General features: G+C 41.9%; 1 protein-coding gene across 1 annotated transcript in view; it reads left to right on the top strand.

Annotated features, from left to right (window-relative positions):
* The window catches only part of abcc8b (ATP-binding cassette, sub-family C (CFTR/MRP), member 8b), a gene marked incomplete at its 5' end in the record, with an annotated part of 114,266 nt that overhangs the window by 2,911 nt on the left and 98,504 nt on the right, over positions 1-12,851 (top strand). Inside the window, 4 exons of the mRNA XM_081372289.1 lie at positions 3,013-3,134; positions 7,331-7,497; positions 9,710-9,952; positions 12,446-12,634. Of these exons, the coding sequence (XP_081228415.1) occupies positions 3,013-3,134; positions 7,331-7,497; positions 9,710-9,952; positions 12,446-12,634 (721 nt within the window). The remainder of the gene's footprint in view (positions 1-3,012; positions 3,135-7,330; positions 7,498-9,709; positions 9,953-12,445; positions 12,635-12,851) is intronic.

Below are 12,851 nucleotides of genomic sequence, written 5' to 3'. Positions count from 1 at the left end.
CACTCAATCAAACAGACTCCAACCTCTCCACAATGGCCAAGACAAGAGAGCTGTGTAAGGACATCAAGGCTGGGATGGGCTACAGAACAATAGGCAAGCAGCTTGGTGAGAAGGCAACAACTGTTGGCGCAATTATTAGAAAATGGAAGAAGTTCAAGATGACGGTCAATCTCCCTCGGTCTGGGACACCATGCAAGATCTCACCTCGTGGGGCATCAATGATCATGAGGAAGGTGAGGGATCAGCCCAGACCTACACGGCAGGACCTGGTCAATGACCTGAAGAGAGCTGGGACCATAGCCTGGCAAGCTAGACCTACATCAAGATGTTAGGTCTGGCAACTCACCATAGGCACGGCTCAATCCGAGGGGCGGGTTAAACGGCTGTCTTTCAAATTCCCATCTAGGAATAGGACAGCGCTTCAACCAACCAGAGCGTTTTCCCAACAGTGGAGCTAACGTTAGAGTTGATAGATTCAACTTTTGCCATATCTGGCCGGCAAAACTACGAACACATCTTCCTTTTTTAAGAATGACTTAAGTGCAGTTCTTTGTTCTTTTCTCAAAGAAAAGTTTAACTCCAAGTCCTCCAGAGTCCTCCATCAGCCATTCTGTGTTTTCAAGTAGCAGGGAATTCAAACGGAACCATCACAACTCTGTCGTCATTATGTAAAGCCCGCCCACCGACTCTATACACGATGTGATTGGCCTGACCAGAGTTTGGTTTTTCCAGCTCGAAAGTCAACGGAGAGTTGCTAGACTACCCTGGAAGCAAAATAAATTTTGCTGCCGCTAGGGTGCGTCTAGATTTCTAGGCTACTGGGACCACAGTCTCAAAGAAAACCATTAGTAACACACTACGCCGTCATGGATTAAATCCTGCAGTGCACGCAAGGTCCCCCTGCTCAACATCATTCTTTGGGGGTGGAAACATCATTCTTTGGGGATGCTTTTCTGCAAAGGGGACAGGACGACTGCACCGTATTGAGTGGAGGATGGATGGGGCTATGTATCGTGAGATCTTGGCCAACAACCTCCTTCCCTCAGTAAGAGCATTGAAGATGGGTCGTGGCTGGGTCTTCCAGCATGACAAGGACCCGAAACACACAGCCAGGGCAACTAGGGAGTGGCTCTGTAAGAAGCATCTCAAGGTCCTGGAGTGGCCTAGCCAGTCTCCAGACCTGAACCCAATAGAGAATCTTTGGAGGGAGCTGAAAGTCCGTATTGCCCAGTGACAGCCCCGAAACTTGAAGGATCTGGAGAAGGTCTGTATGGAGGAGTGGGCCAAAATCCCTGCTGCAGTGTGTGCAAACCTGGTCAAGAACTACAGGAAACGTATGATCTCTGTAATTGCAAACAAAGGTGTCTGTACCAAATATTAAGTTCTGCTTTTCTGATGTATCAAATACTTATGTCATGCAATAAAATGCAAAATAATTACTTAAAAATCATACAATGTTATTTTCTAGATTTTTGTTTTAGATTCCGTCTCTCACAGTTGAAGTGTGCCTATGATAAAAATTACAGACCTCTACATGCTTTGTAAGTGGGAAAACCTGCAAAAATGGCAGTGTATCAAATACTTGTTCTCCCCACTGTATTTTTGTACATCATAATATTCTAAATAACTTTTTTGTATACACACACACACACACACACATAAATTATGTAAATTGATGTAGAAATATTTGGTCACAAATCAAATCAAGCAAATTTGTGACATTAACCAATTAATATTCTGCAAATCATGAATATTTTTACATTCAGAGGAAATAAATCATTACTTTTAACAAGCAATGATGCATTAAACTCATAAAAAGTGACAGTAAAGACATTTACAGTATAATGTTACAAAATTATAGTATTTCGGTAACACTTTACAATACGGTTCATTAGTTAACATTAGTTAACTACCTTAGTTAACATGAACTAAGAATGAACAATTCTTCTACAGCATTTATTAATCTTAGTAAATATTAATTTCAACATTTACTAATACACTATTAAAATCAAAGGTTGTATTTTTTAACATTAGTTAATGCTCTGTGAACTAACATAAACAAACAATGAACAGCTGTATTTTTATTAACTAACATTAACAAGGATTAATAAATACAGTAACAAATGTATTGCTCATTGTTAGTTCATGTTAGTTCATACATTAATGTTAACTAATGAACCTTATTGTAAAGTTTTACCACTATTTCAAATAAATGCTGTTCTTGTTTAACTTTCTATTAATCAAAGAATCCTGAAAAATAAAATGTATCACGATTTCAAAAATCTGAAGCAGCGCAACTGTTTTCAACACTGATAATAATCATAAATGTTTCTTGATAATGTTAAGGCCTGTTCACACCGGGACGAATTTTGCGCGCGATATTCGTTGACGTTTAACGCCTCGTGACTAAACAAAGGGCGCCAATGTGAGTGTGCACACCGACACGAAAAACGCCACGTGTAAAAGCGTAATTTTTTTAAAAACGCCTCGGGTTCGTTTTTTTGGTTTGACGCGCCGCGTCAAAAACTATCCGACCAATGAGATTGGCGCTTTTGCTCACGTGTCTGGAGCTTCTGAAGTTACAGTAAAACACAACTTGGGGGCGCTCAAACACAAAACGGTCTTGCCGAGCACACATACGTAACGCCGAAGAAGATATATGCCGAGTAGCGTCTAAACACTGCCGGGAAGAAATAAGACGAGGAAGATGTAAGGCAAGATGAATATAGAGCTGCTGGTCTCATTGGTGTCGGAACATAAAGAACTATATGACAAACGCGACAGCGACTACAAAAATCTTGATAAAAGAGAACTGTTATGGAGTGGTATTAAGCGCCATCTAATGTCAGGGAATGAATTTGCATGTTCACTCGGCTCATCGTCAGCGAAAATCGCTTGGGTGAGAACACAAAAAACGCGTTGAAAAACGCTGGCGAATAACGCGCGCCGATATTCGTCCCGGTGTACGGGCCTTTATGCTGTGTTTAATAACTGAATACGTTTCTTCTCCAGGTTTAATCAGTCTCGTCATCTTCATCTCTACATGCCGGCAGGACTCGGGATTCTGGCCGCCATCACATCCATCATCTATTACCACAACATCGAGACCTCCAACTTCCCCAAGCTGCTTATAGGTATAATAAACCATTCCAGATTTACTTCAGTGCAGTTATTATTATCATCCCTGAGATAAACACTGAATGTTGTCAAAATACTGGCAGTGAACAGACAGTAGGCTCTTTTTCTATATGGCAAGGCAATTCTGTCAGGACCACTATCGTCAAATACGATTTGCAATTAGCGTACAGTTTGGATTGGCGGTATGTTTCTGTTCTGGGCGAGAACTCCCTGCGCATCCATGCAGCCTAGCATGAATAAGAGCAGCAATAATCCTCCTTAGGGTAAACAGAACAGAACCAACATGAATGTATGCAGATATCATTTATTCTGATTCAAGGGGAATCAGAATGCCAAATCCTGAGAAACGAGAGGAGCTGGGGATGGAAGAGGGTAATTAGCTCCTGAGAAACGAGAGGAGCTGGGGATGGAGGAGGGTCATTAGCTCCTGATAAACGAGAGAAGCTGGGGAAGGAGGAGGGTCATTACTTCCTGAGAAACCAGAGAAGCTGGGGATGGAGGAGGGTCATTATCTCCTGAGTAACGAGAGGAGCTGGGGAGGGAGGAGGGTAATTCGCTCCTGAAAAACGAGAGGAGCTGGGGATGGAGGAGGGTAATTCGCTCCTGAAAAACGAGAGGAGCTGGGGATGGAGGAAGGTAATTAGCTCCTGAGAAACGAGAGAAGCTGGGGAAGGAGGAGGGTCATTATCTCCTGAGAAACGAGAGGTGCTGGGGATGGAGGAGGGTAATTCGCTCCTGAAAAACGAGAGGAGCTGGGGATGGAGGAGGGTCATTAGCTCCTGTTAAACGAGAAAAGCTGGGGAAGGAGGAGGGTCATTATTTCCTGAGAAACGAGAGGATCTGGGGATGGAGGAGGGTAATTCGCTCCTGAAAAACGAGAGGAGCTGGGAAGGGAGGAGGGTAATTCGCTCCTGACAAACGAGAGGAGTTGGGGATGAAGGAGGGTCATTATCTCCTGAGAATCAAGAGGAGATGGGGAGGGAGGAAGGTCATTATCTCCTGAGAAACGAGAGGAGCTAGGGAGGGAGGAGGGTAATTCACTCCTGAAAAACGAGAGGAGCTGGGGATGGAAGAGGGTAATTCGCTTCTGAGAAATGAGAGAAGCTGGGGAAGGAGGAGGGTCATTATCTCCTAAGAAACGAGAGGAGCTGGGGATGGAGGATGGTCATTATCTCCTGAGAAACGAGAGGAGCTGGGGATGGAGGAGGGTAATTATCTCCTGAGAAACGAGTAGAGCTGTGGAGGGAGGAGGGTAAATAGCTCCTGAGAAACGAGAGGAGCTGGGGATGGAGGAGGGTCATTATCTCCTAAGAAACGAGAGGAGCTGGGGATGGAGGGTTGTCATTATCTCCTGAGAAACGAGTAGAGCTGTGGAGGGAGGAGGGTAATTAGCTCCTGAGAAACGAGTGGAGCTGGGGATGGAGGAGGGTAATTCGCTCCTGAGAAATGAGTAGAGCTGTGGAGGGAGGAGGGTCATTATCTCCTGAGAAACGAGAGGAGCTGGGGATGGAGGAGGGTCATTATCTCCTAAGAAACGAGAGGAGCTGGGGATGGAGGATGGTCATTATCTCCTGAGAAACGAGAGGAGCTGGGGATGGAGGAGGGTAATTATCTCCTGAGAAACGAGTAGAGCTGTGGAGGGAGGAGGGTCATTATCTCCTGAGAAACGAGAGGAGCTGGGGATGGAGGAGGGTCATTATCTCCTAAGAAACGAGAGGAGCTGGGGATGGAGGAGGGTCATTATCTCCTAAGAAACGAGCGGAGCTGGGGATGGAGGATGGTCATTATCTCCTGAGAAACGAGTAGAGCTGTGGAGGGAGGAGGGTAATTAGCTCCTGAGAAACGAGTGGAGCTGGGGATGGAGGAGGGTAATTCGCTCCTGAGAAACGAGTAGAGCTGGGGATGGAGGAGGGTAATTATCTCCTGAGAAACGAGTGGAGCTGGGGATGGAAGAGGGTAATTCGCTCCTGAAAAACGAGAGGAGCTGGGGAGGGAGGAGGGTCATTATCTCCTGAGAAACGAGAGGAGCTGGGGATGGAGGAGGGTCATTATCTCCTGAGAAACGAGAGGAGCTGGGGATGGAGGAGGGTAAATATCTCCTGAGAAACGAGAGGAGCTGGGGAGGGAGGAGGGTCATTATCTCCTGAGAAACGAGAGAAGCTGGGGATGGAGGATGGTCATTATCTCCTGAGAAACGAGAGGAGCTGGGGATGGAGGAGGGTTATTAGCTCCTGAGAAACGAGAGGAGATGGCGATGGAGGAGGGTCATTATCTCCTGAGAAACGAGAGGAGCTGGGGATGGAGGAGGTTTATTAGCTCCTGAGAAACGAGTAGAGCTGTGGAGGGAGGAGGGTAATTCGCTCCTGAGAAACGAGTGGAGCTGGGGATGGAGGAGGGTAATTCGCTCCTGAAAAACGAGTAGAGCTGGGGATGGAGGAGGGTAATTAGCTCCTGAGAAACGAGTAGAGCTGGGGAGGGAGGAGGGTCATTATCTCCTGAGAAACGAGAGGAGCTGGGGATGGAGGAGGGTCATTATCTCCTGAGAAACGAGAGGAGCTGGGGATGGAGGAGGGACATTATCTCCTGAGAAATGAGTAGAGCTGGGGAGGGAGGAGGGTAATTAGCTCCTGATAAACGAGAGAAGCTGGGGAAGGAGGAGGGTAAATATCTCCTGAGAAACGAGAGGAGCTGGGGATGCAGGAGGGTCATTATCTCCTGAGAAACGAGAGGAGCTGGGGATGGAGGAGGGACATTATCTCCTGAGAAATGAGTAGAGCTGGGGAGGGAGGAGGGTAATTAGCTCCTGATAAACGAGAGAAGCTGGGGATGGAGGAGGGTCATTATCTCCTGAGAAACGAGAGGAGCTGGGGATGGAGGAGGGTCATTATCTCCTGAGAAACGAGAGGAGTTGGGGATGGAGGAGGGTAATTATCTCCTGAGAAACGAGTGGAGTTGGGGATGGAGGAGGGTCATTAGCTCCTGTTAAATGAGAAAAGCTGGGGAAGGAGGAGGGTCATTATTTCCTGAGAAACGAGAGGATCTGGGGATGGAGGAGGTTTATTAGCTCCTGAGAAACGAGTAGAGCTGTGGAGGGAGGAGGGTAATTCGCTCCTGAGAAACGAGTGGAGCTGGGGATGGAGGAGGGTAATTCGCTCCTGAAAAACGAGTAGAGCTGGGGATGGAGGAGGGTAATTAGCTCCTGAGAAACGAGTAGAGCTGGGGAGGGAGGAGGGTCATTATCTCCTGAGAAACGAGAGGAGCTGGGGATGGAGGAGGGTCATTATCTCCTGAGAAACGAGAGGAGCTGGGGATGGAGGAGGGTCATTATCTCCTGAGAAACGAGAGGAGCTGGGGATGGAGGAGGGACATTATCTCCTGAGAAATGAGTAGAGCTGGGGAGGGAGGAGGGTAATTAGCTCCTGATAAACGAGAGAAGCTGGGGAAGGAGGAGGGTAAATATCTCCTGAGAAACGAGAGGAGCTGGGGATGGAGGAGGGTCATTATCTCCTGAGAAACGAGAGGAGCTGGGGATGGAGGAGGGTCATTATCTCCTGAGAAACGAGAGGAGCTGGGGATGGAGGAGGGTAAATATCTCCTGAGAAATGAGTAGAGCTGTGGAGGGAGGAGGGTAATTAGCTCCTGATAAACGAGAGAAGCTGGGGAAGGAGGAGGGTCATTATCTCCTGAGAAACGAGAGGAGCTGGGGATGGAGGAGGGTCATTATCTCCTGAGAAACGAGAGGAGTTGGGGATGGAGGAGGGTAATTATCTCCTGAGAAACGAGTGGAGTTGGGGAGGGAGGAGGGTAATTTGCTCCTGAGAAACGCGATAGCTGCTGATAATACTGAAGGAGCTTATATATGTATACAGTGATAGGCGTCGTATTCCTAAAGGTAGACATGGATCAGCTGAGAGTCACTGATGCGAGCTTGACTAACGTGACCTGACAGAACTGACGCCACACTTGATGTTTATTTATATAGCACATTTCATATACTATGGCAGTTCAAAGTGCTTTACACAGAAATGAATTAAAATAATCACAAAATAAAAGCAAGGAAAATGAAAAACAGTTATAAAAGGGATTAAAGGAGATATATGATACAGTTATAAAATAGACTGTAAACAGTTAAAGAGTAAAAAGATGATACATAGATACACAGACCTATGGAAATATTCCTCTTCCTATCCAGCACTGCTGATCTATTGGACTTTGGCCTTTATCACCAAAACCATCAAGTTTGTGAAGTACGATTCTCACGGCATCGGGCCGAGACAGCTGCGGTTCTGCATCACGGGACTCCTGGCGCTCCTTTACGGGCTTCTGCTGGGGGTCGAGGTCAATGTGATCCTGCGCAGGGTGAGTGTGGGATCCGGGAATATAGCAGGAATATAATGCTGTTGACTTCAGAAGTGCCATGCACAAAAAAAACCAAAAAAAAAATTGCACAATTATTGCAATTAGGATATAGTTTCAGTTCAGTAGTTTCACTTAAATGACAATTAATAGGTCATTTATTTTCATTGCTATTTAAGTGAAATTACTGAACTTAAATATACAAGCTTGATAAAAATTATCATTCAAGAAGAATATTTCAGATGGCACTTAGAGGCTTTTGCATCTGAACTCTTCATATATATATATAAGTTTCATAAGTTTATTATCTCTTATGCTCACCAAGGCTACATTTAGTTGATTAAACATACAAAAAAAAAGAGTAATATTGTTGAATATTATGACAATTTAAAATAACTGTTTTCTATTTGAATATATTTTAAAATATATTTTATTCCTGTGATCAAAGCTGAATTTTCAGCATCATTACTCCAGTCTTCAGTGTCACATGCTTCTTCAGAAATCATTCTAATATGATGATTTGATGCTCAAGAAACATTTTTGATTATTATCAAAGTTGAAAACAGTTGTGGGCGATTATTTTTTCAGGATTATTTGATGAATAGAAAGTTCTATTTTATTTATTTGAAATATAATCTTTTTTTAACATTATAAATGTCTTTACTGTCACTTTTGAACAATTTCATGCATCCTTGCTGAATAAAAGTATTGATTTCATTTATTTCTTAAAAAAATAAAAAATAAAATTCTTACTGACCCCACACATTTGAACGGTAGAGCACATATACTGTATATCTTTTCTTTTACAACTGAAATTATCTGGCAGAAAACAAAATTATAACACTTTACAATAAAGTGCAATTTTTAATGCTTTAACTACCATTGAGCAAAACATTTGCTACAGAATGTATTAATCTTGTTAACATCAGTCAATAAAAATACAGCTGTTCATTGTAAGTTCCTGTTAGCTCATTAAATAAAATGAACAAACACAACTTTTGATTTGAACAATGTATTAGTAAGTGTCGAACTGAACATAGCCTACGATTAATAAATGCTTTAGGTGCATTTTTAATTAATAAATGGAACCTTATTGTAAAGTGTTACCAAAAAACAAATAAATAAATATTAATATATATTTGTAGCTTGTCTGAGAAAATGCCTCGTAATCATTCTCCTCCATGTCAGACATCAAATGTATCCATGAGGACATCATCGCTTTAAGTCCGGCGTGATCCGCTCTGTGTGTTGCGTAATAGCCCTGCTGTGGCTCGATGTGAGATTAAAATGCTGAGAACCTGCACTTCTGTAGTTTACAGCTGAATCAAATGACCACGCAACTCACAATCAACTTCTGTTGACGCAAATCCCTCACTCTTCACTTGTCTTGAACCTATGACTGCTTAAAAATGAATGTGCATAGCTCATCACTGAGGATAATCCCGTCTCGTAACCGTACCGTGTTCGGCCTCACATTATTAGAATAAAGTTTTGGGAAATTACCAGATGGGGAAAAAACAGCTAGGCTACATACTTACAAATTACAGTTTGCCAAGAAATATTATACATCATCTGTTTTTGGACATAAATATAATTTTTGTGATACAATAAGAAATGTATTGTGTTGCAATTTTATACATTTAAAATATATGAACTAATATAATAATCAAGATTATTGTTAATTAATAATCATGTACTTTTCAATTGCTTTAGTATGTTAGTCAACACATCAAAAAAAGTGTAAAGCATAAAAGATTATAAAACAATTACGCACAATGTACTTTAAAGTACAACTTTTAATTATTACAAAGTGCACTTTATAAAAGTGTACTTAAGCGTGTTAAAAAACATCCATGAAGTGTTTTAAGATTTATGATTTGAAGTACACTACAAGTGCGCATTGAGAACATTTGAGTGCACTTCTTTTTCACAAGGGATTTCTTAAAAACAGTCAAATGGAGGTCTTGTATACTTATATACTGTTATGAACATCTTTTCCAACCATAGCATCACCTTTGCAAAGGACATAGACTTATATGCGCTCATCGATGCTCTATGCATCTAAATAGGTGTGAATCCCTGCATCCATGTTCCAACATTAAGTGAAAAACTTTCCAAAACAGCAGCAGCAAAATGATTGTTGATGTTTTTGAGATGGAGATGCACATAAAGCTGTCGAAGCTTCACTAATGACTGCGTTCTCGTTGGGTTTCAGCGCTACATGTGGTTTGCGTTTCCCACGGAGGTGAAGCCACCCGATGATCTTCAGGATCTGGGCGTTCGGTTCCTCCAACCTTTCGTAAACCTGCTGTCGAAGAGCACGTACTGGTGGATGAACACCTTCATCACATCTGCACACCAGCGGCCCATCGACCTGAAAACCATCGGCAAGCTGCCCATATCCATGAGGGCTCTCACCAACTACCAGAGGCTCCGCAAGGCCTTCGACGCGCAAACGGTGCGTTCATTCCTTCACTGCGTCAGAGGAATCCGTATAACATTACATTTATGATTTAGCCAGTGCTGGGTAGATTTACTTTTAAATTGTAGTCAATTACAGATTCCAAATTAGAAAAATGACAAAAGTTGTAGTTAGTAACATTATCTAGATTACTCTACTAGATTACTCTTTATGGTAATGTATTCTGACTACTTTTTGATTACTTTTTAGAATTATTTTGTGCCTGACTCGTTTATCGCATTGATTTTAACATAATAACCTTGTACCATATTGATATAAAAATACAAAAAGAAAGAAAATATATTCCATTCAGAAAAATTAAGTTTGTTTTATTATTATTATTATTTTTTATTATTATTATTGACTTCATTTAATATTGACTTTATTATTAACTTAAAATATAAGTGCTTGCTTCAAGTAAATATATTAGGGCAAAGCTGACAAAAGAAAGTTGGATCCCTGCATTGTATATCAATATATAACGTATGAAATCGCGTGCATTTGTAAATTTTAATGTGTTTGAAAGACAACAGCCTTACAGAGACAGTAATTCATGGTTAAGTGACTCACTGAGTGATAATTCAAATAATAATTAATGAGTTTGTCAGGATGAATAGAAAGTTCAGCGTTTATTTGAAACATTTGTAACATTACAAATGTCTTTACTGTCTTTACTTTTAATATTTATTTTGTTATTCTTTTTAACACTTTTGAATGGTATTATACAACATAATGAAGAAAATTGTGTCATACAACTCTATTTACTGTATGTAGATATTCATAGTCGTCATGATCGTCAAGTGAACTGTTTAGAAATCACTTTTAAAGGGGTGGTTGATTATGATTTGACTTTTCTAACTTTATAAGCCGCGAGCATGCGAGCATCACCGATTCCACTCGATTTCTCCCGAGTGAAAAAAATCATCTGCGAGCTCGTAAAAAAAGCAAAAATCGCACCGTGTACGCCCGCCTTTAGTGTGTAATGTTGCTGTTTGAGCATAAACAACATCTGCAAAGTTACAACGCTCAAAGTTCAAAGCAAAGGGAGAGATTTGCTTTTAAAGAAATTGCTTTTTAAGGACTACAACAAACGGCTGGTAGAGACTACACAACGTTATAGTGACATCACCAACCTTAGAATTTACATAAACCCCGCCCCCGGGAACGCAATTTATAGATTATCAAGACAGAATTTGCTAAACAATGACTAGAAGATAACTACACATAAGCTACATAAATTCATCAACTAACCATTCAGAAATGTTCAGTTGCTTCTACATGTTGTCTCTTTTTCTTGAGTCTCTACATCATTGTCTGACTCCGGTTTGAACATAAAAGGCTAAAAATTTCTGAAATGTTCAGTGCGTTTGTGTGTGTGAGGTAAAAGGACACAAGCTGTTGAATCTCCGCCCCCTGTGCCGGGAGCAGCAGCTCATTTGCATTTAAAGGGACAGACATATAAGAGGAGAGATATAAAAATATCTGTGGGGTATTTTGAGCTAAAACTTCACACACACACTCTGGGGACATCAGAGACTTATCTTGTGAAAAGGGCATTATACCACCGCTTTAAAGTTTGAGTTTGATGCATTGTGGAATGTTACAAACAGTTAATCGAAAAATACAGAGTGAATACAGACATAACATTTATGATATCACTCAAATTGTGCGCTGGTTCATGAAAGGTCAGCGATGTATAATCTGGATTTCAGGGAAGAGCTGCATGTACGCAGACATTACATAAGTTTAAACAGCAGGATCTCTTTCTCTGCCAAAATCAGAGATATGCAAACTTTTTTTTTGTCTTTTTTTTTTTGTCAGAACCCTCCTGTTGTTTTGTAGACGTGCACTTGTATAACCAGACTGCGTATGTCCCCAATACAGCAGAATTGCTTTTATCCCCTTTGTTCTGAAAAACAGACGGGACTTCAGAAACACTTCAGATTAAGCCCCTTATGTAAGTAAGATATGGTAGAAAATGTGTTTGGGTGTGGATTTTACATAATCTGTGCATCAGTTACTAAATTACCAGTTTAGAGGTTATTAAAATTAAATAGTCAGCAAATCTCATAATCTGCGTCTGTCATCACCGCTGGCTCATCTGTCATCTCTTTCACTCACTTCTAGCCAAAATAACTTTGAATTTGGTTACATGTCGTTTTTTTCCAAAATAACTTGCGAGATGTGTGATATCCCATCATGTAAGCAAAGTCAACAGTGATTACAAGGTGTTTGGTTTCATTTCTTCACTCATTTCATTTCTTTGTGATCTAATTGATGACTAGTCTATGGGTAGTCTTGGGCTAGGGTTTAGACGTCTATTAAATTTTCACTAAATGCCCGAATTTTGCCTTGTTTTAGCCGATACGTCAGGGCTGTGTTCGGACGGCTATTAGACGTCTTTTAAACCAAAATTGCTTGCTGGGAATCTGCGTCTGTCATCTCCGCTGGTTCACCGGTCATCTCTCTCTCTCTCGTGTGTGTGTGCAGGAGGACGGGCCGGTCCCGCTGAAGGGCTCGAGGTGGATCTGGCGTTCCCTTCGGCTGGCGTTCGGCAGACGTCTGGTGCTCAGCATCACCTTCCGCTTCATGGCGGATCTGCTGGGCTTCGCCGGGCCGCTCTGCATCTCGGGGATCGTTCATCACGTCAGCAGTGACAATCACAGCGCTCTGCCTCCGGTACCAATGCAAATATTACAATGCAAATATTACAGTACTTACAGTGGCACCAACATGTGTTTTGACAGTTAAACCATACTTAAGGTCCTACTTAGAGTCCGAAATTTTTGCACGTTGAAAAATAAATGCGACCTCACTTTGTGTCAATCACGTTGATCCGTAGCAAGCATTCTGAAAGCATTTTGTTTTGACATTTCAGAGCCACCAAATGACGAAT

This window comes from Scardinius erythrophthalmus (assembly GCF_964197995.2).
Source record: "Scardinius erythrophthalmus genome assembly, chromosome: 8".
Lineage (NCBI taxonomy): Eukaryota > Metazoa > Chordata > Actinopteri > Cypriniformes > Leuciscidae > Scardinius > Scardinius erythrophthalmus.
The sequence above is the reverse complement of the archived record's forward strand: the minus strand, read 5'-3'. Positions and strand labels throughout refer to the sequence as shown.